The 27071-nt window shown below is 30.9% G+C and overlaps 3 protein-coding genes across 4 annotated transcripts; 1 reads left to right on the top strand and 2 right to left on the bottom strand.

The window, feature by feature from the left end:
- Window positions 1-2292: 2292 nt before the first annotated feature.
- Window positions 2293-3057, bottom strand: LOC111036636 (cytochrome b-c1 complex subunit 6, mitochondrial-like). The gene is made up of 3 exons (XM_022318739.1): window positions 2921-3057; window positions 2677-2782; window positions 2293-2616 (listed from the first exon to the last, which is right to left on the bottom strand). Exons 2-3 carry the CDS (start codon window positions 2779-2781, stop codon window positions 2443-2445), a joined length of 279 nt encoding a protein of 92 aa, XP_022174431.1. The 5' UTR covers window position 2782; window positions 2921-3057; the 3' UTR covers window positions 2293-2442.
- Window positions 3058-3468: 411 nt separating this feature from the next.
- Window positions 3469-8443, top strand: LOC111036635 (synaptic vesicle 2-related protein). The gene is made up of 12 exons (XM_022318738.1): window positions 3469-3592; window positions 3743-3927; window positions 4183-4254; window positions 4638-4762; window positions 4854-4917; window positions 5228-5353; window positions 5855-6066; window positions 6133-6332; window positions 6397-6508; window positions 6583-6667; window positions 6731-6820; window positions 6911-8443. The coding sequence occupies exons 1-12, from the start codon at window positions 3469-3471 to the stop codon at window positions 7046-7048; spliced, it is 1533 nt and encodes a 510-aa protein (XP_022174430.1). The 3' UTR covers window positions 7049-8443.
- On the bottom strand, window positions 8152-18226 carry LOC111036634 (transmembrane protein 131). 2 transcript variants are annotated; one of them, XM_022318737.1, is made up of 26 exons: window positions 17978-18226; window positions 17363-17433; window positions 17261-17295; window positions 16511-16606; window positions 16128-16239; window positions 15916-16038; window positions 15666-15829; window positions 15414-15591; window positions 15223-15328; window positions 14861-15129; window positions 14580-14753; window positions 14255-14494; window positions 13979-14173; window positions 13659-13878; window positions 13438-13584; window positions 12993-13242; window positions 12715-12927; window positions 12479-12621; window positions 12250-12416; window positions 11782-12194; window positions 11545-11707; window positions 11343-11491; window positions 9504-10909; window positions 8767-8862; window positions 8526-8702; window positions 8152-8443 (listed from the first exon to the last, which is right to left on the bottom strand). In XM_022318737.1, exons 1-25 carry the CDS (start codon window positions 18108-18110, stop codon window positions 8530-8532), a joined length of 5436 nt encoding a protein of 1811 aa, XP_022174429.1. In that variant the 5' UTR covers window positions 18111-18226; the 3' UTR covers window positions 8152-8443; window positions 8526-8529. The 2 variants fall into 2 exon arrangements, with proteins under 2 accessions (XP_022174429.1, XP_022174427.1); XM_022318735.1 differs by having other exon boundaries at window positions 8767-8874.
- Window positions 18227-27071: the final 8845 nt, after the last annotated feature.

The following is a 27071-nucleotide window of genomic DNA, read 5'->3' on the forward strand; positions in this document are numbered from 1 at the left end:
CTGGCTCCACTAGTCGCGCTACGATCTGTTGAGTTGTGCTGGGCGCAGGGCGCGGGGCGTGCCACCGGTTTGAAATATAACTTTTGTGAACTTTGAGAACAGGTAAGATGTGCTGAAGGTTTCTACCCTAGATTTTAATTTGTTGAAAGCTTAAATTCCTTAACATAGGCGGAGATGGGGGGGGGCTTACGGGGACTTAGCCCCCCAAAATAAATAATTTGAAGTTAAAGCCCCCCTAAATATTTAAGAAACAATATATACTCTTATACAGATTACAGAATGTTTTAGGGATAATTTATTATTATTAATATTAAATAAATACCTAGACTGTAAAAAATAAGAATTTTACATCAAATTTATATGTAAATTTGTTTTTGTTTAGATCCAAAAACTATATTTAATAATTAATAAGGACTAGTATTTCTTACTGTTGTTATTTCACGAGAAACGATAATAACTAGGCTGATGCCTGATATCATAGTGAGCTATTCCGGCTATTATATACATTGAAACAGATAAAACTAAATCGTTACTAAATGACACTATTTTAAATATATTTGAAAAAAAGTGTAATAGGTTAATACAATTAAGTTAAAAATGGCAATTGTATTTTATTCATTTTTCCTTTTTTTGTGACTTGTGAGTATTCTAATTAGTAGGTATAATAATGAGAATTTTTAATTATTTTAATGAGTTATTAAATATAAAAAAAAGTGTTGGGGGTGTGGGGGCAAAGCACCCACGGGTTTGTTTGCTACCAACTATTTTAGCCCCCTTCAATATTTCTAAGGATCTCCGCCTATGTTCCTTAAACTTCTTCAAAGAATATTTTACAAGATTAATTGCTGGACCTAGCTTGCAAAGGTTAGCAGAATTAGCAAATGCCTATTTAAAACAATCTAATAGTTTAAGAACTTGTTGCTTTTTCCAAAATATTCAAAAATGTAGTTGGAAATATTTGTAATAAAACAGCAAATAGGAATTTATTACTATAGGATTGATGTATATATATTGAATCATAATATGAACTTCATTAAAAAAATCTACCTTGACAAATGACAATATTTATCTGAATGATGACATAAATTTATGTTTACATAATGTAATGTAAGTAATGTAAATAGACATTTTTGGTAGTAATTATATTTATAAAACTGGATAGCTAAGTATTTTATATTATAAGAATCTATAGGCAAATTAATTTTTTTTAATTCTTCTGTATCTGAAGAACTTCTAGTTTTATCAAGATTATATAATATATATATTATATCACTCAAGAATGAAAAAAAACATAATTACACATGTATCCGAAGAAACCCTTACCCAGACTGAAATCAAACCTGATATTTAGATGATCAATGTTATAAAATTCAAAATACAGACAGCAAGTAAAGTAACATTGTATATTGCCTATTGTATTAAAATTTATATTCTTGTACTTAAGTATTTTACATTTCTCACAGTTATAATCATTTTTTTTTTATTTTTTTTGGAAAAAAGTATTAACTATTCAAAACAACAAGATTTGGAATGAAGTGTCATCTGTGTTGAGTCTAAAACTTGTTTTTGTAATTTATCTATCGTTTTAGATTAATATTTTTAAATCATTTTCATCATAAAAATTGTGTAAAAGAAGTATTTTATTCTTCATTCTAACAATTCTTTCTCCCATAAATTGGTCAAATTAGTTGTAAAGAATTTTTTTTATTTATTTAAGGTCTATAATTTTGGGATAAAGGAAAAGAATAAAAAAAATCTAAGTTCTAAATAAGAAGTAATAACAAATGTTTGAAAGATGAAAACATAATTGTTGTAATATATAATATGTAACTTAAAATTGTCACAAATTTGAGATATGCTAATGTGGTTTTTTAAGGAATTTTTTGAAATAATAATAATTTTTTTAAGGAAGGATGTATAACATGGAATTTAAAGGTCATCCCCAGAGACAAAAAAGTACCCATTTTAGACGGATAAAAGTACAAAATTAAATTGATGTTTTTTTTCAATTAATTAATTTAAGAAACAACATTTCAATAAAAACAAAAAAAAATCTTAGTTAAATAAATTTGTGTAACTGTCAAAATGAATATCTGTTATTATTTAATTTAATAGTTGATGGTGTAACCCATTTTTGATCATAATTCATAAAATTAGTACAATCTCTACAATGTCATAAAAATATATTTTTAATATATTAGGTGTTGACAGTTAAGATAAGGAAGACATATGATGAGTGACATTATTTCCAACCATTACCCATTTTTTCAATGTGTATCAGTAAAATAAAACTAGTTTGAATCAACTCAAATTTTATTGGAAAATCGAAAAAACAATAAATAATGGTAGTATCATATTTTTGTTTACAGAATGGATTATACCACACATAAAATACCTAAGGCTAAATGGCTGTCAAACTGCAACACCATATTCATACATTATTCACTTGAGATGATCAAACAGGTCTTTTGCAACACATTTATCAACGACTTCTAGAAAATCCCATAATTCTTCAACGCAGGTTTCGGCAGTTGCTTTTTTAGAATTTACCCGTGTGTTACACTGTTGCAGCTTGGCAAACCGTTCTTGCGCTTCTTTTTGTTCTTCGCACTTAGCCTAAAAATGCATAGAACATTGACATTACTGTCATCGGAGTGTAATATCACTAAAACTTACCCTCAAAACCTTGGCTGGATCAACCAGTTCTTCTTCGGCTCTGACTATGCCGAAAGGAGACTGCACAAGCTTGGAGAGCGTTTCTCTTATACTGGCGAACATCATTCTGTAACAAATAAAGTGTCTGTTGTCAACGACAGTGGTTCCTCGAGTTGACCTTTAAGTACGAAGTCCCTTCACAACGGAAAGGCATCAGTCACGTGTATCGTTAAACGGAAAACCGGTTTAAAAGAAAAGTACTCACTTATTTCTGCTAATTCTTGCGCGGAAAGGATATTATAAGAAGTAGGTAGGTATTTAAGTAATCGCGTAAGAACGAGGTCGGAAAAATAAATGCTCCGCGGAGTCGATCTTTCGGCTTTGAAAAGAAATCTCTGCAATCAATTTTTTAAACAGCTGAGGCCGCCCGTATTATCGGGCCCGCCGGACTCGTGGAGGAATAAACGTCAATATCATTGGCTCACTGCCCGAGCCCATAGAAGAAAATCGTAATAAACATGATAAATTTGCCGCACCGATAACAATGTTGACACGGTAACGAATGATAAGAAATAATAGCCTGACGCCGAAACGCCGTCATCATAATTCATAATATGAATATTGAATATCCCCGATCCCATATTATTCCAAAATTCGAAACAATTAATTACGAATTCGAACCATTTAAATAACATTACTGACATCTATTCTTGAGTCTTCATCCCAGTGTTTGTTTCCAATTTCCCACTAGTCGTCGACTTTCCGTAGCTGCGCGATGTGACATTGTCTTCGGTTTGAATTCTCGACGAAACTATGGAGTCCTGCACGTCGGGTTACCAAAACCTAAATGAATCTGACCGCAGGATCAGCAATGCCTTCACTGCTAAGAAACAGGCACAAGACTTCGAAATGAGCAACGTGACTGTCGTGCCCGATGGTAAGTACAGTGTTGACGGTCTTTGCATGAACCAATAAAGTCACCCGCCAACAAAACCTGAAAATACCGTTTGGTTGTGCCTACCAGTGGATTGGGTGAAACCTGTGGCTTCCATACAGTTTTTACGTTTTTGTACTTTGCTCTTGACAGAAACGTACACAGTTGCTCAAGCTGTAGACGCTTTTGGATTTGGCAGATTTCAAGTGAAGTTGTCGCTGTTCACCGGACTTTGTTGGATGGCTGATAGCATGGAAACAACTATTTTGAGTATTTTGTCACCCACTTTGCAATATGAATGGCAGATAACACTTTTTCAACAAGCTCTAGCAACAACAGTGAGTGTTCAATTAATTTTTTACTTAAGATTTTTATGAGTTAAGTTACATACTTACAGTAGAACCTTGATGAACTTTCGTACTCAGTTAACCATCAGGATCCCAACTTGCTTTTCAACAATTGCGGATTACTCACACATTGTAGTAACATTTTGTGTTCCGGGAAATCCTGGCCATGTATTATAATTTATAATGTACATTCTTTTTATTCTGTTTTTATACTTAAATTATTTGTTCCCCTTCAATTGTTTTTAGGTTGTTTTTATGGGCATGATGTTGAGCTTACCATTTTGGGGATCATTCAGCGACAAGTTTGGCCGAAAAACGGTATGCCTGTTGATTACTCTACAAAATCAAAGAAGGATTAAATGACGATTTGGTAGTATATTTAGCTGAACCATTTACACTAAAAACGTGTCGGTTTTTCTACTTGAATCTATTCAATAACGATTAATGATTATTTAATACTTTGTTATGAGTTCTCCTTGGTCCTCATACGAGTATTTAATTCATACTGTTATTGTAATGAGATGAACAAAATAAAGATAAAGTGATAAATTTGTGTAAAAATTAAATTTAAACCTAAATTAAAAATACTACAAATGTCACTTAGTCCCTTTTGATTCACAATCAAAAATAAATAAACAACATTTATTGTTCATTCCATATTAATTCTTTTGAAACTTGTAATCATTTTCTATATTTTACAGGCTTTGACTCTATGTTCAGTGTTATTGTTTTATTTTGGCATTCTTAGCTCAATGTCACCAAATTATACGTGGTTGTTGGTTTTACGAGGATTAGTTGGATTTGCTATTGGTTGTTCTCCACAGTCGTATGTTAAAATATTATACTCCTTAACAATTACTGTTTCATTTAGTATTATCTTGACATATTTTGTTTGTGATGTATTGTGTATTTGCTAGTGTTACGTTATATGCAGAATTTTTACCTTGTAAACAACGAGCCAAATGTGTAGTGCTACTCGATGTAAGTTTGGGCATTAGAAATATATTGAAATAGATAATAATATGTTAGTAGTCATAACATATTATGATTATATGAATAATAAATAGAGGCGATACGAGACAACATATTTTTATGACATTTATTATATTTATAATAAAATTCATAATTTTATTTTATATTATTTTCATATTTGCTACACATTATTTATGCTATTGATATTAATTTAATTATGTATTCTCAACAACTATAATAAAAATGTATCTCAAATCGCCTCATAAAAATTATAAATACCTGATAAATAATTAATAATTTTGTTTCAATTTTTATTTAGTGTTTTTGGGCACTCGGAGCATGCTTCGAAGTTCTTTTAGCCCTAATAGTGATGCCCACATTAGGCTGGAAATGGCTTTTAGTACTGTCCACAGCACCATTGCTTGGTTTCGCATGTGTGTGTCCGGTAATGAAACACCTCATAAACGCTTTTTGCATGTTATATATCATAGATTATATCACACAGATCTAACATACATTATAATATACAATATTCAATTTAAATTGGTTATATCTTTATGATAAAGATAATGTATTCAAATTTAAGTTTAAAAAATATGAGTAACTAATACCATATTAAATATTATGCTATTTTATTACTACATCATATACCATAATGACATTTTTAAACAGTATCAGAGTGAAATAGTTTTAGATTTTTAATAATGATGTTGCACGTGTGCTTAACTGTGCACAAACAAAACAAAAAAATACCCCATTCTATTGATGGTAATTTTTATTATTTGTAATGGCTAAGCTGAAACCTTTAGCTCTTAGTTCTAATTGCAATGACAAATATTCCATATTACTTTTCCTAGGTTAGAACATATTATTTTATTTTATGTATTAAACAATAATTATGTTAGTCAATAATTATCAAACACATATTTGTCCTTACAATTTTTAGTGGTTACCAGAATCAGCCAAGTATTTAGTGACCAATGGTCAAACAGACAAGGCGATTGACACATTAAAAAAAGTTGCACACGATAATGGAAAACCAATGCTCTTAGGTAGATTGGTCGTTGATGATGTAGTTCTAGAAGAAAAACATGGTCGTTTTTCTGATCTTTTGCTGCCACAACTCAGAGTCTCATCTATTTTACTCTGGTTCATTTGGTGATTCATTCAAACAAAACACAAATTTACTAATTTTATTTTAATACTTAAACATATTAACTATAGGTTGGTGTGTGCATTTTGCTACTATGGAATTGTGTTGATGTCTACTGGCCTGTTTGAGAGCAGTAACAATATTAGGACATGTTCATCAAATTTGGACAGTGGCATTTTCAAGACTGTGCAGTCTTGTACTGCCGAATCTCATTATTTGACAACTCGGGACTACATTGATCTTCTGTGGACAACACTTGCAGAATTCCCTGGTAATAACAGTAGTCTTAATAGTATGTGAACTTTCATTTTAAACAAAAACATACATTTTGTCAGGGATATTTGCCACCATTTTTGTGATTGATAGATTTGGCCGAAAGATAACATTGGTTTTTCAATTCACATTATTTGCTATTACTCTATTTTTACTACTTCAGTATGCAAAAAAGTAAGAATTCAATTTTGAAATTGTATTTGTGAAGCATTTATATTTTGTTTTACTTTAATTTGGATTTGTTTTAGTCGTGTATTGTTAACAATCACATTGTTTTTGGCAAGAGGTATCATTGCAGGAGTGTTTCAGGCTGTATATGTTTATACTCCAGAGGTGATTTACAGCAATTATGATATATTTCCATTTTATTGTTTTTTTTTTGCATGATTGTTATAGGTTTATCCAACGCCTTTAAGATCCATAGGAGTCGGAACTTGCAGTGCTATGGCCCGCCTAGGTGCTATGGTTACGCCATATGTTGCACAGGTAAGTCTGATAGCCAGAATACAATAAATTTAATCAGATTTTCAAGTACACCATCAAATAGAAAATAATTAATAATTTTTTATATTGTAGGTATTGCTCAAGTCATCATTTAATACTTCAATAATCATTTACATTACAGCAGCTCTAATGGCCGCTTTAGCAAGTTCATTATTGCCAATAGAAACTAAAGGAAGGGATATGAAAGAAGAATATGTGGAAAAAGATTAGTTTTTTAAAATTGTAATTATTTAATATGTATTATTTCTTTTATCAGAAGTGTAGTTTACCATTCACCTAGGGATTTTAATTATTATTACAACTTAAGTTTTGATATTCTTCATTGTAAGTAGTTGTGGTTTTAGTAACACTTACACAATTAGTACATTGATATAAAAGTGTTAGAAATGTTTTATTTCCACAAATACTTGTATTTATACTGTTAAAAAAAATAACTCAAATTATAGAATATTGTTTATTATAACTATATAGAAGCAAGTATCTATGGATTCAAACCATTTTAACTCCATCTTATAAACATACTAAATGTAGCAGTTATATTATATTCCAAAAAAAGTTTGAAATAGCCTGGAACGTGTTTCGTATTGATTTTTTCCAAACTTATTTGGAAAATAGTATACAATTTAGTTATCAAAAGGACTTTGGAACCCTGTAAAATATGACTATTTAAATTGCTGTATTCGTCTATACTCAATTCACGTTTAAAAGGTTCCTTGGCTACAGACTACAAATAGGTGTTCTCTGACTGCCATCCGATGGAAAATGGTTCCTTTTTAATATGAAAGGAGTATATTTTGATCATATACTTGTGACTATGATGTTCCACAATATTACTCATTGACTTCCTACCTGAAAAATAATATTGTCCCAAGGACCTCAATTTGTGCCAACCCTCAGTATTTATTAAATAATAACACAATTATTTGATGTAAGTTAAAAAAAATCCTTGTGGTTAAAAATATGTTAACTGTGAATTCTCAGCCCTAGCATGAAATTCGGATTGAGCCATAATTTTTTACTTGAATTACACAAATTCAAAACTGGAAGTGGCTTGGTAAACTACACTTGATCCATATTTTAGTTTATTAAATTGTTAATACTACTATGATTTTTTTGGTTTGTTAGGAAAATGTGTTAAATTAATATTGACTTAATAAGAAATTAGTTATACTTACTTGTATAAAAACAGAACCAAGTGTTCTATAGGCTCATATCTATTTATTGTTGATTGTAAGTATATTTTTTTACTGCCACAGTACTTTTATGGATGTTTATGTATTTAATAATGACAAAAAATAAATAAACGTATTTCGTATTTTCAAAATGTCTTGTGTCTTTATTTTACTGAATTAAGACAGATATTAAAAGAAGGGGGAAAATCAACAACAAAGAAGAAACAAAACATCGAGATACCTAAAAAATCGTGCTCATTAGTTAGACTCGAAAGATCAAAAATGTTCACAAACATAATATGTCTATCAAAAACAAGTCCATTATTGCCTATAAACAAAAGAAACTTACAATTGTCCAAAAGAAAGTCTACATTTTAAGGTCTTCAAAAAGGACTTGCATAACTACATGGGCAGTAGCCTTCAGTATATGTATCTAAAACAAAAATAAATGTTAATTTAAAACAACATTTAACAATTTAAACATTATAGTCGCAATAATATTATTTGATACTCACGAGATTATTTCTGTAGACTAGAATTATTTGTAGATTGCCCATACACTGGCCCCCAAATATACGAAGTCCATAAATTGTATCCAGGGTCATTGCTTGAAAATGGTATGATGTCAGTAGAACTGTCGTAGTTTGATGTACTTGTAGCCGCCATAGTATCAATTATTGAAAGATTTGATTCTAAGAAAATTAACATAAGCCATAGTAACATTAAATGTTTTTAAATAATTTAAAAAAAACAAACCTGACTCTTTTTTTAAAGTTTCGAGTAAAACTAAATCGGAATCTGACTTGGTTACTTTTTCCTCATTTTTACGATCTCTTCCTGAACCCACAGGTCCTAAAATGAAAACTAATACCATACAAATTAAAAAAAAGAAAACATTTGTATTAAAGTAAAAAACAATTTAATTTCTATACTTCCAGATTTTAATTTAAAATTAATGTAATAAATGTTAAAATTTAAGTTTCTTAAGATCCTAAATAAATATGATGTTTTATACATTTATGAACTTTTCAGTTATCATACTCTAGACCAATAATTGGCTTGCATGCAGAATGTGTTTTAATTCCGTTTTTGGGCTAAGTATTTACTTCAGTTTTATATTTCTTATCAGGGTAAATATAGGTATATGGTTATTATAATTTATAATAAATAAATAACATTTTTTTTAAATTATGAAGTAATTTAAAAAAATTATAGGTCAGAGGGCTAGTAATATTTGTTTAATATCAAATTATTAAACACAATTTAATTTCATATCATTTTTTTTGTGGTGGAATACTTATATTTTAAATGAATAAAATGTACAGAAAAAATAAATAGTCAACTAGTTTTTAAAAACTATTAATGTTATTTGCTTTTTTTATTATTATTAACACTAGCTTTAATGTCCAAATAAATATTGAATACTAATTCAATAATTTTGCATAGTACTACGATATTTAATACAAATATTTAATAATCAAATAAAATATTACCATGCTTATTAGTTATTGTTGGTGAAAGATCAACATGTTTTTCATCAGAGCCTCTTTTCAATACAGTAATTTTTCTTTTGACCTCTAGCTGTTGATCTGTCTGGGGCTTATAGAGTGGTACAAAATCTTTTTTTTCTTTGTCTGTAATGGCGGGCACAATACCTTCATTCACATTATGTTTCATTACTTCTGGAGAATTACATCTTTCCAATGTTTGAACTTTTGGTTTTATCAATTCTGAAGGTGTGAATTTTTCCATGGTCTGAACTTTTGGTTTCATTGATTCTGGTGAATTAAACATTTCTGCAGTTTGTACCTTTATTTTAGTGGCTTCTGGCGAAGTGCACCTCTCTGCAGATTGAATTTTTGGTCTTATCACTTCTGATGGATTTAAGTTTTCAACACTTTGACCCTTTGGTTTGGTTACTTCTAATGAATTGCAAGTTTCCACAGTTTGAACTTTTGGTTTTATAACTTCTGGCGAACTGAACTTTTCTGATGATTGTACCTTTGATTTCATAATCTCTGGTAAATTGAATTTTTCCATAGCCTGAACATTTGGTTTTACTTCTGTCCCGTTGAATCTTTCTACAGTTTGAACTTTTGGTTTTGTAACTTCTGATGAAATAAATCTTTCGACCGTTTGAACTTTTGGTTTCACTATATCTGGCATATTTAATCTTTCCGTACATTGAACCTTTGGTTTAACAACTATAGGTGGTGCTATCAATGGTGAAACTGGTGATGCTACTGGTGGAGTAGGAGGAGGTAATGAAGCCTTTCTCTCCGTCTTATTTTTCTTCTTCATACACTTATATTCTGCCAAAAGTCCATCATCATCAATAATTGATTTCTTCGATATTGCTGACCGCATTGTTGCTGGTTCTTTATCAATTTTATTCTGAACGCCTTGTATTGGTTTGGATTTTGAAGTATTAAACTTTTCGATTAAACGTTCTGGCTGTACGATTGTCACAATTGGCTGTTTAGGAAGAACAATTTGGTATGGTGCAACAGAAGCAATAGGCTTCTTAACGACTTCAAGTGATGGGGAATTCAACACTGCTATTTGAGATTCTGGGCTATTAATCGGCTTTATTACTGGAAGACTTATAGTAGAAACTTTTTTATTGCTTTTCACAGTTTTTACAATTTTAAGATCTGGTTTAGTTTCTACTGGGACTTTTGGTTCTGGACTTGGACTAATTTTCTCTGTCACTGGAAGTTCCTCATAATATTTGGCTGCATTAAGGGCTTTCTTGTGCTTTCTCCAACTGTCAACTGGTTTTAATCCATACTGTTTTTTTAATAATTTTTCAGCACGTCTACGATTTTCCATTTCAAACTTTCCCTCTTCAGCTTTAGAATTCTTGTTTAGTTGAGAATCTATTACAAGCCCAGGAGATCTATTATGAAATCAATAAGAAATCAAAATTATGGAATGATTTAAAATTGATTTGCCATTAAACAGAGTTATTTCAATTTTTATAATATTGCATAGTTTTCTAAGATTGTTTGATTCTAACTTATCCATTATAAAAATTAATGATTTTACTATAGTATTATTAACAGTTACAAAATTTTATTTTTATATGAGTTAAATTTGCTATGTCAATTTCTTAAAAATCAATCTGACACATTTTCTTTTTTATTAGATAGGTATCTAGTTTTTATAATGAAATAAATAGTTTTATATAATATTTTGAGTTAATAATTTCAATTTAATGCATAAGTTTGGTAAAATGAAAATTATGAAAACTGATGGACGTGTAAAAATAATTAATATGAATGATTTTTCTATAAAAAATACAAAATAGAAGAGTAACATAAAAACCATACCTATTTCTTGCAATTTGCCATGAAGACACATTGTACTTTTGACTAGAATCAGTTTCTGAGATCACTGTTTGGCTTAAATAACGTCTCTTTGTTTTTTCTTTCGGATGATTATCAAGTAAATGAGATCTACTACGATCTTTTTCAGATTTCTAAAAAGTTTAATTAATATAATAAAGTCAAAATAAGAATGGAAAAAAATTACTTGTTCTGGTTCTGGTTCTGTATTGCGCAGCATAAAACTCCAAATGGGTGTAGAGTCTGAAGGCTTAACATAACTGTTTTCACTCTGTGATATACCCAAAGACGTAGGATCGGGTATAACCTCATTACGCTTTTCATCATTGCCTTCTTTATGCTTGGAATTCCTGTTGATTTGTTAATGCAATATTACTACCAGTCACACTGCCTAAAGTATAATGAAGTATTTGGTATCACATACTTGAATTCACTTTTCTTAGCATTTCCTGATTGTGCTAGAACAGACTGAAATGATCGTTTTCCATGAGCTCCAACACAAGGAGGACCAAGGTTTTTTGATAAAAAATCCTTATCAATGGTATGTACAGCAGCAATTGATACAATCCAAGCAACTACCATGAGTATTCCAGCAGCCAAGAGCATAATTTGACCTATTGAAGACTCCCACTCTGGTCGAATCCAACTATCACCTCGACGGAACTCTTGCCATGTATATTTTTCTTGGCATAATTCCCATTCTGGAGGTACAATACCCCACAGCTGATAGATGAAAATACGACTGGTGGTTTCTGATCCAATTGTTTCTTCAGTATTTATTTCTAACTGACGAATAACAGATCTTAACGTGAAATCAGCAGTAAACTCAACTGATACCTAAAAAAAATGTTCCATTACTTCTATTATTACATTAAAATATAAGCAAATATACCTCTCTGGATTGATTAGGTAAGAGAGAAAATTTTCTGCAATCTAAAATTCTAAAGCCATAGCCACTGCAAAGTACACTGTTTATAGTCATAGATGTAATCCTAACTGTATGTTTGCCAGGATTCTTTATTAAAAATATTCTGGTCTCCGACGGCAATAAAGTTTTATCTGAAATATATTTTAAACTTTGATACTTTGTGGGAATAACTTATAAGTTTTAAATCACTCACTTTTACTACACATAAGATCAATCATAGGACTAGATTCTAAATCAAAAATTAATGGAGGCAGTTTTCTTTTAGAACCAAATGATAATACAGGATAGGCTCCCATTCCTTTTAGTAATATACTTTCTAGAATAGATACGTCATTTCTGAAAACCAAATATTCAATTCCAAATAATATTCATAAATTGCACAAAAAAAAAAAATAAGATTAATTTTGAGGTTAAGCAGAAGTAAATTACCTGATAAAGAGTATTGATGTACTGACACCCGGTTTTTTTGGCTGAAATCTTACTAACACTTCAAGTTCCTTTTGGGGGGGCAAAACGAATATCATGGTTTTCTTATGAGGAACGTAGACAGAGTTCTTGACATTTAACACTTTCCTTCGATAAGGACTAGAATTATTCAATACTAATTCCCAATCATCTCTTGATATTAACAAAGAATTAACCCTAAATAAAATTCAAAAATATTACTTAATTATTTGAAGATTTTATTGATTGGAGCTTATTCATACTCGTGTTCAAATAGATCTATGAACTCTGTGATATTACACCAGTATGGATGGGGATACATAGCCAAATGCAACGTTATATTTTGTGTATGAAATGTATTTTTCACCAGGATCTTTTGATAATACGGTTTTCCTTTCACCTCCATGGTTGGCAATTCGAATGTAGTTTGCTGTCGATTTTCACCAGGTTCTTGTATAAACTTTGGCCATTTTAAATGAAGATGCACACTAAACTGACAAGTTTCAGCACCACCTGAATGAAATAATCACAATTTATTCAACTATAAAATAATTTTAAACAAAATTAAGATATTTGTTGACTAGTATAAAATGTAGCCCAACTAGCCTTAAATGCTCCCCCCCCCCCCAAAAAAAAAAAAAAACTAACTAATAGCTTTCTTCATCTATTTAAGTTTAAAAAATAATAATTTATCTTTAAAATACAAACCAGTCTCTAATGTAAACTGATGTCTTAGAGTGCGATTGTCTTCTTCGGCATAATATTTCCCCATTCGACGATAAAACCAAGAAAAATCCATATAGCTTGTCTCAGAAGAATTTGTTAAATGAAAACTTGACAACCACATTGCTCTTTCTACATGTATCAATAGATATATACATTTTATGGTAGAAAAAGGTTTTAATTTTTATTCCAAATATACCACGTACCAGCTTTACTGAACAAACCTATCCAACCCGAAGAGTTTTTATGATGGGCAGGAATCCATTCTATATGTCCAACTAAGGATACCATTTGAGGCTGAATAAGAGATGGTCTTGTGGGAACAAATCGGACATTTTCACTAACAAATTCACTCGTCACAGACGTTAGTGCTAATGTTCTGTCCAACCAAGACATAACATTTACTTCAGCAGTGCATACAGCGCCCTAAAAATTAAAAATATTTCATTAAATTCAAGATTGATAAATATTATAGGTATTATTAGAAAAGTGAAATTATTGCATAAATTGATAACTACACACTTACTGGGTGACAGTTTTCAAATGCTAATGGTTCAGCTATTACTTGTAAATTCTTATCAAACACAGATACTTTCAATGGTATACTGTAATGCTGATGTTGAGTTTGAATCCATATTTTAACGGTTAAATTTTGATCAGGATTTGGTGTAGACACCAACAATTGGAATATAGCGTAGTGTTTAACTGGTAAAGCCACAGGCTATTAAAACAATATAAAAATACATTCTTAAGCATAATACTATGATAACATCATTAAAATAAATATAAAGGAAATACTTACAGCTGGTATTTGATCATCACGTATCATTGGCCGAGACCAACTGTCTGCACTATTGCGACGCATCGAAGAGTTAAATTTTCCTATTTCCACTAAGTTTAATGAGACGTGTGGAGTGTATGTTGTACCCCAATCTTTAACCATTATAGCAACAGGATTTTCGTTAGCAACTACAATATAAGTATGACGGGGTGAACTAATTCTTATTGGTGGTAACGTGATGATATTGGTAGCTGGTAAAACCTAAATTATAAATCCAGAATATCGATATTAACACATCTATTATAAATTTATAAAATTAGTGTCTTGTACACAAGTTTTTGCATACCTGTGAGAGTTGTCCATCATACACCATTAATGGAATTGTAAAATCTGAAGCATTGGTTTTAAATTCTAAGTATGATATAATATCCATTTTGGAATTATTTGGGTTAACATATCCAACACGAAATAATGTTTTATTTTGACCTGGTTTTAAAACTACAGGGTTAAAATCTCTTATCTAAAAAACAAAACAAAAAACATAAAATGTATAGTCTTAAATTATGTAATTAAAATTGTTGAGATAATTCTAATAAAAATAAAATGATAATTGACTAATATATTTACCTTAAAATACTGTGTGGCATTTTTTGGAATCCCTATTTGAGAAATAGCAACTGGAGTGGATGAAAAATTATTCAGCAATGAGAAAGTTTTAATAATACTCGTTGAACGAATTGCTTTTGACATCACAAAATGCAATGATTGTTCTTCATACACCAAATCACCTTCCAGTGTTCTTCCATGGTATGGTATATTTAACTCATTACCTTTGTTACTCTTCACAGTTAACTGTCCATAATGAGTTTCACCATATGAATAACCAACATAATCCCCTAAAAAAAAATGATAAAACAGTTCCAATCAATACATTAGTAAATTATGAAGGACAGTCAATAATGGTGGTTAACATAATTCACAGCCCTTACAGTGATAACTAATATGAGCAACTTGGCCTGCTGTACATGACTGTGGAGGTACTTCTACTTCATGAGGAAAATCCACAGTCACAAAGTGAGAATCAGATGTTACATTCTTAAAAGAAATATTATAAAAAAAAGATGATTGATGTACATGTCTTGAAAATATGTTGTACTGTTGTCTATCTTCTATAACATACCTGAACAATAATACTAGATTTTGCTGAGTTACACAAGTTTAGTGCTTTTGATGTAACTAAACCATTTCTACTGGCAACACCAAAATCGATGATGTGTTCAGAACTATAAAGACCTGGCTTTGATACCATCACAATGTTTATAGGTACATTTATGTATTCGTGATTACTCAAAAACAGCCTGTTTGCAATAAAAAAACACAAGCTTCAAGTATATATTTGTTTATAAAAACAATTACAACAATTAGTACAAACCCTATTTTTGTGGAGTGGTTTTTCTTAGACCGTTCTGCAAATGTAAATCTAATCAATGGTTTTGTTTGGTATGGCATGATATCCCAAACATTTCTTTGGTCTTCCATTTGGCCAGATGGTAGACTTAAGTGAAATCCAGGTCCGCCACCAAATACTTTTACAACCTAAAATTATGATTTGCAACAAACTCATTAATATGAATCAATTAACCTATCAAATTAATTATTTTGATGTTAGATGTCAAACAAACTTGTAAAACTTCTGAGTATGGGTTAAATATTGAGATCGCTGCTGAAAATGTTGCTCTCAGTGGTAACACGAGATTATTTAAATAAGGAACCTTGTAAAAGTCTAAACGATTTCTATGTTTTTCCTAAGAATATTAAATAATTTAGTTAGTAAGCAAATTATGTAAGAATTATATGCTAAAACAATTCTTGATTTTATAATTTTTTTCATTACCGGTGCAGTGTTAAGGAAATCTTCAAAAATTGTTACATCTAAGCGCTGACCCACAATTGAACTTTTATTATTCTGTGGATTTTTAGGAGCAAAATAATACATTTCATCTGGGCTATAACAAAATCAAATCAAACTATCTTCAACTAAATATATAACAAACATCACTATTCACTAATATCTTTTTTAACTATTACTCAAATATTAATTTTAATGTATGATTTCATATCATATAAAATTGGTCTTTTGGAAATAAAAATATTTGAGATTATTCAACTATTAAATAGTAATAAAAACCCATAATTAATCAATTCTACAATTTTACTTGGTTTAGTTGTATGTTATGAAGTTAAATTTATCTTTAATTTTAATATAAAAGAATTTACCCAATAGCTGTATCCGGTTGAAGTTCATCAAGTCCAGGTGGATGAGGACCTGTGTTGATGTTTATGAGTATCATATCAGGATCTTTAGCCTCATTTCTAAAAATAATAAAATATTTTTTGTCAATAATAATGTGTATATGTTGTATACCTTACTGGACCAAAAATCATATGCAGATGCATATAGGTATATAAATATATTAGTATACTAATGAAGAGATATTTTATTATCCAGTAATCAATCAATATGAAAATATTTTATCCTTTTTTCTTTTATACCTATATACTTCATTAAAACACCTGTTTTTGTTGAAATAATTTCATAATAATCAAAATTAACTTCATGTGCAATTTTAGTTAAACTTAAAATTATAATATTAATCTTAATACATAAATAGTAACTGATTGCCACATGTAATCTAGATACATACTTTAACTAAATAACTTAGTTATTATAAATTAGTAAAAACAAATTTGTTTAGTTGCTTTAATTTATAAACTATAGATTTATGGATTGATAAACACATTACCATGCAAACAAATATTTATAATCCCTTGATTAAATCACATTTAATTAATTCATCCAAACACTATGCAACTTCCCAAAAATATAGGTCAATTGAATGAAAAATTTAAAAAAAATACTTTGACATATTTGTCAATACATTACAAAGATACATATCTACAATTTTGTTTCCATACAAACATAACAATTTAAAAGAAGAATATGAAATTCATTAAATATTTACTTACTGAGGAGGATTTGATCGATCATGAGATACTTGTTCCTGAAAGATTTTAATAAATGTTTTAGTAAATACTGCTATTTAAAATTTTGTTATACAATAGACTTACTTTATTTGAATGCTGAGAAATATCTTCAACAACATAAGATCCATATGGAGCATTCTGAGGTTGAATATAAACTATAATATAACAAAATTAGTAATTACCAAATCAAGATTTAAAACCTAAATAATTTTTTAATATTTTTTTGCTTATTGTAGATGCCTACTTATAAGTTATAACCAACTGATGTAAAGTACCTGATTGGATGAGTTACAATTGTATTGTCATTTTAAATTAATTTATAATCAATGTAGGAAATGTTAGAATATATTTTTAATTTAAATACCTAAATATGTTCTATTTTTATTGCAGGAATAAGTTTATATTACTCATTCCTATTAATTATTATGTATATAATTATGAAGTTAACTATCAATCAAATTATCAATGCACCAGAATGAAATAACACGAAGCAATCGAAATGGAATCCGAATAGATAACCATTGAAATTGGAACAGTTAACAGTTGCAAACACAGACCAGTGTGCCCAAAAGGGTTCTTGTGCTGTGGTTGAGTAAGTAGGTAGATAGTATGCAAATATAAACACTAGGTAGGTGGGTAGGTAGGTATCTACAATATATTGGACATACAGATAAGTAAGAAGTATCAGAGAGGACTTACCAGAATCATGGTGATACGAAACCGAAGGCGACTGACAGGATGACAGAGGCAGTTGGACTGCGATACTTATGCATACTGCTAAAACGGTGAGGACGAGGCGAACACAGGGCGTTAATAATAATACGGAGATCATGGTTTACGGTGTGTAAAAATGAGAGTTTTAAATTATAATAATAATAGTAATAATAAAAATAAGAGGTACAAACAGTAATAGCAGTAATCGTAAAAAAAATTAACAATGTAATAATAATAGTAATAATAATAATAACGGTGACGATATTGTAACAATAATGATTACGATTTAAACAGAGGCGGATAGCGCGATAGAAGAGAAAAATATATTATAAAACGACGGAACTCAGCGGCGGCTGTGGCGACGACGGCGGCGGCAACGGCGGCGGCGCACACACACCACTTGTCTCCTCTATTGTGTAAATTACGGCACGTTACAATGTATAGCACATTCTGTACCTGCGACGGCGGCGGAGTCTTTCTGGTTTCTGCGCGCGCGACGTGACAGACAAACGCACACTCGGAGGGTGATACAAGTACGCGATCTTTGTTGCGGGGGTTGGGGTGCGTGCGATGATGATACACGATGATGCACAGAGTAGAGGTCGCACGTAGGCACCTCTGTTCGTATTGTTATAATTTTTCCCGGCGATTATGGCGATGTGGACAAGTAGACAGGAGGAGTTGGTGGCGGTGGTGGGAAGAGGGTCGGTTTCGGGAGTATTATAATAATTCTCTTGACTTTCTTCCGCTCGACTCTGCGCCGACGACGATGAAGAAAATATCGTACGAAATTTCTCCGGGCCGCGAGAAAAGCGTCGACCACAGCAGGATGATGTTTTTTGGAAATGTTATCGACGTTATCGTATCGTGTAGTATAATTTTTTTTTGTTTCTATTCCGTCCGTTTAGAGATAAGTTAGATGTAAGAAAGGAACATAAATTTTTATGCTCGTCCGTCTCCCCCGTCGTTTTCGTTTTTCGTCCCCGGAACGCGACGACGACGACGACCGCGGCGACGAACACGACGAGCCAACAGCAGCAACACACGGCGCGCCGCCAGCAGGACCACAGCTGGGATGTTTGCAGAAATTATTGATCTGATCGGGCGAGCGCGTGTGTGTACGACTCGTGTCAGTGCGCGTGCGCGGCGCGTCGTCGTCGTACCGTCCCACCTCCCACCACCCGCTGAGCGAGTGTGAAGTGTAACGATAACGGCGGCGCTTAAACGCCAAGCGGTCCGTCGACCGTCCACCACCGTCGCCGACTCGTCGGGAAATGAAATTGGCGGGCGCTGCCCGTGGCCCGTCAGGCACTCAGGCGTCAAGCATTCGCGTCGCCATGGTTGTTCGCGGTAAATGATCGGCACTCGGGTAAATAGTACATACCAGCACCGGTACGTCTCTCTGCCAGTTCTCTCAGCTCGTGTCTCCAAAGTCCGCTCTGATCAGCTGACAACTGGTGCTCAGTATCCGCGCGCTTTTTGCCGTGGTATGGATATCGTCACATCTTTACGTCTCTCGCACCGACCGTTTACCGTAAATCGTTTGTTTATATCGTTTGTTGTGTTCGTGATACTACAACAGCCGTAGACAAATAGGCATTATTATTATTATTGAAAAGAATGCTGTAGGCTATAAATTATAATAATTTTAGAAACCATGAGAGTTAAATATATTATAGGTTGTAATGAATGTTTATCGCAGTGTTTCACTATTTCTTTTCACACTTTATTCACAGAAATATTTTATAAGGGCATTTTGTGGAGTAACCGTTAAAAAAATATTAAACAGTTATGTTCAAAAAATGTTTACATATAGGTATATGTATGGTTCATTATCAGCATATAATATGTATAATGTATATGTTATTTCTCAACATAATCACCATTCACCGTTCACTTGAACGCATTATTCATGAATCATGAGTCATGACTTGAGCTTATTACCAACTTCCCTACCAACTTCATAGAAGCTTGCTGTCAGCTGCTTTTTCAGGTATTGGGTGATTTTGTTCTTCAGTTTTTCATCTGTCTCCATCCTTTTTATTTTCTTATGCTTATTTTAAGACAAGTATTAGTTGGGCAAGGTCTAGGCTGTAAGGAGTAAAGAAGATCGCAACCAAATGATCCAAGAAGGTTTTTACATCAAGTGCAACATTGTCAGGAGGAGACATGCTCTTTTCGTCTTCGATTTTGGATGGCCCTATGAAGGTTTGAAGATTTTCCAATGCCTCAAAATCATGGGCGCCGCGAAGGGGGTGCAAGGGGGTGAACTTGCACTCCCCTGGTTTTTCAAAAAAGAAAAAATTTAAAAAATTGAATGGCATTGAAACTGTATATTTTGCATAATTATCTACATTATTTCTATTATTTATTATTATACTTATTTTACATAATTGTCTATAAATATTATTTATATTATGTATTATGTAATACTTATTTTTTAAATAATAAAGGTAAACGCCTAGGTTTTTTCCAAATTCTTCAATTGAATTTCGGATTTTCTAATCGTTGCCACTAGCCCGAGTTACATTGTAGCCGTTGAAAAAAAAACTATAGTAACTTTGTATCGTTATACAATTTGAAAAAAATTGTACGTATTCAACTATTATTATTATTACCAATTATTAGTATTGTTATTTGTTATTATTATTATTATTATTATTATTATTATTATTATTATTATTATAGTATTATACTATTAAGTATACACTATACAAGCATTATTAAGAAATCAACATGTACTTGCACGATGTACCCCCCTGATAAAATTCCTGGAGGAACCTATGCTCACAATAAAAGACTGTATTGATGGTTGACTCAAAAACGAATCGAAGATGATTTATGCGGTTTCTAGATTCTGAGTGGAGCGAGCGATGAATATGTATTGGATTTACAATGATGTGATTTTTTTGTGTGTGTTTGTCTGCTGTCATCACCTTTTGAGACAGTAAAAATGCGTTGATTTTCTTCAACATCATCTTTTTTGACAGGAAAGTAAATGTAGTTGGTACCTCAGGGTGTTTAAAGACCCAAAAGATAAACGTCGGAAACAGCGAACAAAAAAATAAGGAAAAACAGAAAGTTTTAGGTACTCAAAATTGGTTTCTAAAAAATCGATTTTAATTTTTTGTGTAACTCCAAAAAAAATTACAGTAGATACGTGCAATTTTCATTAAATGTTTGGAATTGTATTTTCTATACACCTTACAATTTTCAAAATATTTTGACTCGTATTGAACTATTTATAGACATCAGATGAAATGTTCACTCATTATTGGTTATTTTTCAAATTAATGTCGATAAAAATTTTTTAAATACTTTGAAATTTGATACAAAGTTCCTCGCAAGTTTTTGTAAGTGGAAATAAAAAAAAAGTTGAGCTTAATTGGCCATAATTTTTTATGAGCGTTTGAATTTTAAATGTTGACAAAACTCATCAAAATTACGAAAATTGGCTACCTAATTCATAGAAAATGTTCTTTTTACATCTGAAGTTCAAAAATCTAATACAAAGTTCCTCTTAAGTTTTTCTAAATTTACCCAATAATAAAAGTTTAAAAATAAATTTTTTACGAGCGTTTGAAGTTAGGCATTGGATATTCACCCGTAATAATTAACAAGGCCTCATACAACGATATTCTTATTTTGTTGCTATTCAAAAAATAATAATGGAATTAAGGTACTTGAAATTTTCATCAAATGTTTATTTTATCATTTCCTTTACAATAATATCATAAAAACAAGTATCCCTTTAAATAGTTATAACTGTTACCAATCTAAGAAATATATAAAAACAGTTGTTTTTTACAGACATTTGAAGTTCAAATTTGAACGATATTACATGTTAAAACCAAGAATAACAATTTTAGTTATTTTGTTATAATTTAAAAATATTATTCGTGGTTACTGAGACCTTTAGTGTACATTATTATATTCATATATTGTATACAGTACCTTTAAACATAATGACATTTTCAAATGCAATTTTTTTGGCAAAAATGAATTTAACCTTTTATTGCTGTAGTACTAATGCCTAATAGACAATATAGTAAATTAAATTACTTTAACTGAATTTAAGTATTTAACCACAATAATAACATACAATTTACTTAGATAGAAATATTATAGGCTAACAGACGACAGACTGTCTTCGCTGAGAACCATTTTTCGTATACGATGGTGAATGAATATTGCGAATTCAAATTTAACACATCCGTTACGGTGACTCCCTAATCATAACTAAGTTTTAAGTAAAATTTAAAACTCACTTCCAAATTTTAGGTTTTATAAATTTATTTTTATTTGTTGCTTTGAAATGTATATTCAATTAACACATTTACCTGGAATATTTAAGTTATTTGAAAAGGGATTATACTTATTTATTATTTATTTAATATTTGTATGCATATAATTGCAGTTTTTTTTATTTTATTTTAGTTTTCAATGACTGCTTTTATTTTCACAATTAAAGATGATTCTAAATTCTAATCGAATACAAAAACAATATATTTATAAAGTACATAAAAATAAAAGTAAGTTCAGCTAAAGTAAAAAAAGTACTAAAAATAAGATAAGAAAATCTATAAATAAAAAAGAGATTTTTACCTACTCGATAAAAAATGTAGGAAAAAATCTAGTTTAGCTCTAATTTTTCAATTTTTTTCTTCGGAAACCTCTGTATTTTAACGGGCTTAGAAAGATGGTGCAAAAATTAATAGGCGGAAACCATTAGTTTTTAAGTTATAGGATTACGAAGTTCACAATTTTCAGTGTTTTTTTGCATGTGTATGCATCTATTTTACCGTGCTTATAACGAATTTTTCAATTATTTATTTTGAAAACTTTGAAAATCAACGTTTTAAAGACGATAGTCCGAAAATAAATTATTGAAAATCAATAGTTCTTAGGATTAGATCACTGGGTAAATACAATTTCACTATTAATATATAATATTTAAATATAATATTGTATAGTGGTTTCTTACGTCTAACGGCTTCGGTCGCCTAACTTGAGGTTTTCTGGACCTCGAGTTAGATAGGGGCTCGTCCCCTGAACCCCCGGGGCTAAAATAGCCAACCTGCAGGGGGAGTAGGTGTGAGTTCGACACCTCCGGAGTCGTGAGTGGAGGAGGAAGAGCATACCTGCTCTTCGGGCAGACGGATAATCTAACACGTAAACTTAACCTTGTTCATTTAAGTAACACAAGTATAGAGTGGCTTATGGGACCACCTTCTGCCTGCCAGCTCCGGTCGCCAGCCTCTAGATCCGGTAGATCCTTCGCGCCATAGTATAAAAAAAAAGAAGTATGATTAACACGAATACCGTAGCGTATACGTGGGGCTGAAAAAGAGACCTAAGAATAAATGTTTATGTGTGACGACGCTTTGTGTTTATTGTTGGTTGTCTATAAAAATTATACATTGCCCCTTATAAAAATATGCAGTCTTATCATTGAGCATTGACTTCGTTTTCCTTAAATTATGCTGCACTCGACATTAAAGTAGTATAAACGCGTAGGTAACATCTCAAACTTTGGAAGACTACGCGTATAACTTCCAAAGTAATGGTTTCCGCCAATTAATTTTTGAGCCATAGTTCTCAACTCGTTGTAATTTACATAGGTTTCCGAAAAAAAATTGAAAAATTGAAGTGGGCCCTAAACTAAATTTATAAAAAAATATACTATTATACTATATTACATATTTATATATAAAGCACAAAACAGGGTAGCGGAACTATGTTTATTCCATCTTTAAAATGTCTGCAAGTGGGTAGGTACTGCAGTGCCCCAGTGCGTACTTCCTTCCCTTCCCAGATTACGTCCGTGTCAACTATTGAATATAATATAAAAAAAGCTATGTCAATAAAAGTATTAATCTCATGACTCATTTTAACGTAAAATTGTATATAAAGCCATCTAAACTCTTCTAGTCTTCTCTGTTTTTCCACCACTTTATAGAGAAACATCCAGAATTCTGAAAACCACGTGTTTTTATCTTTTTAAATACAATCTTTGAATTAATTAACTTTTAATACTCTTTTAAACCGTTATCGTCACTGTTTTTTTGTATTGTTACCTACCACTGGCAATGACCGGACTTCAGGTCATGACCCACCTCCAACCCCTACAGGGCTACAGGTTACGATGTCCACCTGGCACCAGTGGCACCAATGCAGCAACTGTTTACCTACCAACCAACTAACAGTTTCCCAGAATACCGCTCTTATTTAATATGTAATAAAATACGTGTGTTAAAAAAAAACTAATAAACGTATTATTATAATGATAAGGTTTGATTTTGCTAATATTATGTCATCACCTACTTTTATATTATTTTCAGTTATGAAAGTTTGAAATGTATCAGAGCAATCATAATTTTTTTTTCAATTTTTTTTTTTGCAATAAAATTAACTTTTCACAAAACCTTTAATTTTGACATGAACCGCAAATATATCAGCACCATGTGAATATAATCTTAGTTGGGAGGCCTTCAAAACATTAAATGTCAAACAATTGAACATCAAAATATTGAACGATAAAATCTTGAACATAAATTCATGTCAACATCTTAAACATTCAAAAACTTGATCACCAAAATCTTGAACAAATAAATAGTTTCCGTCAAAACTTTGAACTTTTTATTTTGTTATTATTAAGATTATCGGCGAGGTTAGGTTAGGTTTGGTGAATAAATTATTTCCCCCCCCTCCCTCCTAGATTTTTATCCAGTTAAGCCGCCGTGCATAATTGTACTAAAAAACAATCTTATGATTATTTTGATTTTAAGGGGCAAAAATGGGCAATAAGGGGTGCATCGTTAATGTATTCAGTACTAGCCGACCCGTTGCGTCTTTGCCTAGATTGGCTGTTTATTTTGCCTTAGGACGATGATATGTATAATTTTTTTATTCAAATATTAACGTTTAAAGTGATCGGCAAGTAATATAAAAACGGTCGATAAAAACATATTGAAATGTTTCTAGCGGTTTCTAATGATAAATATATTTTTATTAAAAATGAATACATATACAAAAGAAATGCTTATTAATCTGTTGTTGAGTCTATATTATTATTAAGATAAGTGATCGGTGTTTTCCATACAACTCTTATAATATTAAAACTATTAGATTAATTTGTAGGTTATAATTTCGGCGAGTATTTATTTACGATGCGTAAGCCATTGTAACTGTAGTAACTAGTAACTGATTGCTACTATAACTGTATAAAATTAAATTGTGGATAATAGACCACTCGTAGGAGTATTTGGACATTTAGTATAACTTTATACTTATTTTTTATTAACAAACGTGGTAATAAAACCTTCAGCAGACTGTCAAGTGTATCAGTAAAACATTTCGGCTAAATAGGTTCAGTGTTTTCTCCGTTAGCGCGTTCGTAGAAAACCCCCTACAACTTTATATAGTAGTAGAGATAATTTAACTTCATTAAAAATATAAAAATGATTATATCCTCAAATAATAGTATATTGCTTAATATACTGGGATTTGGTAGTTGTATATTATTTAAAAATAGAATAATAGGTACACATGAGTTGTAAACAGTGATATTGTCGAGTGACACATATTAATTTTAATTGTGCAATTTAAGTTACTAAATGGTTCAACAAACTGAAAAAATATCTCGATATAGGAGATTAACGTCATTAATATATATGTATTTATAGTTTATACCAAAAATAGTTTTAGTTTTTGAAGTTGGTTCCTGCATTTTTCGTTCGCATATTCAATACCCAAGAATTATTTCAGGAAATACAAGTCACAATTGTTACGGTTATAGCAGAAAATTGGAGTTCGATATTGCTGAGACATCGTATAATTTGAATGGCGACAACTTTTCAACAAGACCTATGTAAATATCTCACCATTCATTCTATACTTCTATGGTGGTTATTGTGAAATGGCTGATGTAGGTAAGATTTCCTTCTTAGTTCTGTATTTCAAGTTTCTTAAAATAATAATCTCAATGCGAAATTACCAACAGGTGTGTTCCCAGTAAAATTATTGTGCCTAGCTGTAACTATTCAAAGACTAGCAAGTGACCTGTCTTTTGCTCAAAAAAATTAGACTACTGAATGGTGGTACTGTCATACTGAAAGCGTATTTTGAGCAAAAGATCATCTTTTCATGTTTTAACAGCACAGCGCAGACAAAGCAGTCTTTCCTATTGCCGAAGTCCCTAGAGCATCTTAAAATGTATAGGGGCACAATGCACAATAATCCAAGAGTTCGAATTAACATTTGTATTCATCCATGGTAAAGTAAAATACTCTCTGGCCTGACATATGATCCTAATATATTTGGATATCTTATAAACATTAGATAGGTATTATGAGTGAAAATGTCGATTTTGCTAGATCTGAAATGGAAAGGCAAGACATCTGGCATAATATACTATAAATTCTGGTAAATCACAGATCACAATTTTTGCAACGTCAGCACAGTATAATATATACTTATTGGTGATCACCCAGAGCATGTTCACTTAATGAATCACATTAGACGATAACAGACTCATATTATAAATGGTAATCAATTCATATTAAATTATTATTAAATATTAATAGTTAAGATTCGTCAAGACATCACACCCACATGTATTATCTCCGTCTTACATATGAAACAACAAATGTAGGTTCACCAGTTTCAATAGTGCTGTTAGTTTTGATACTAGAGTGAATTTACCTATTATAAAATTTAAAGGTAAGATTATTATCGAGGGCCCATCGAAGACTTTTACTGATATTATTATTTTTAAGTAAGTTATGACTTTATTTAAACTCAGTTTACATTTAAAAATAATCATAACTTGTTATATAGATCTATAATATTGTATTTAAACAATTTAAAATTGTACAAAAATTTTAAGCTAAAGGTAAAAAAAAATGAAGACAAATTATTAAAAATAATAGAAAATAAATACTTTTTATTCTATACAAAAAATATTAAAATAGTAGTAAACCTATCTTTCAATTGTAAACATAAAATATTGTATAGGTACTATAATGAACCTGATAAAATAAAAAAGGTTCAAGTATTATGCTTTTACTCAATACTCTAC

The sequence above is a fragment of the Myzus persicae genome, unplaced genomic scaffold (assembly GCF_001856785.1).
Source record: "Myzus persicae strain clone G006 unplaced genomic scaffold, MPER_G0061.0, whole genome shotgun sequence".
In the NCBI taxonomy this organism is placed as follows: Eukaryota; Metazoa; Arthropoda; class Insecta; order Hemiptera; family Aphididae; genus Myzus; species Myzus persicae.

Coding starts and splice junctions, on each gene's coding strand:
- LOC111036636 (XM_022318739.1), bottom strand. CDS start 2,781: ATGATGTTCGCCAGTATAAGAGAAACGCTCTCCAAGCTTGTGCAGTCT. Junction 2,617..2,676: donor ATCCAGCCAAGGTTTTGAGG/GTAAGTTTTAGT, acceptor ATGCATTTTTAG/GCTAAGTGCGAAGAACAAAA.
- LOC111036634 (XM_022318735.1), bottom strand. CDS start 18,110: ATGATCTCCGTATTATTATTAACGCCCTGTGTTCGCCTCGTCCTCACC. Junction 14,174..14,254: donor GTGATGATCAAATACCAGCT/GTAAGTATTTCC, acceptor TTGTTTTAATAG/CCTGTGGCTTTACCAGTTAA. Junction 12,928..12,992: donor ATAGATCTATTTGAACACGA/GTATGAATAAGC, acceptor AATTTTATTTAG/GGTTAATTCTTTGTTAATAT.
- LOC111036635 (XM_022318738.1), top strand. CDS start 3,469: ATGGAGTCCTGCACGTCGGGTTACCAAAACCTAAATGAATCTGACCGC. Junction 4,255..4,637: donor ACAAGTTTGGCCGAAAAACG/GTATGCCTGTTG, acceptor TATATTTTACAG/GCTTTGACTCTATGTTCAGT. Junction 6,509..6,582: donor CTACTTCAGTATGCAAAAAA/GTAAGAATTCAA, acceptor GATTTGTTTTAG/TCGTGTATTGTTAACAATCA.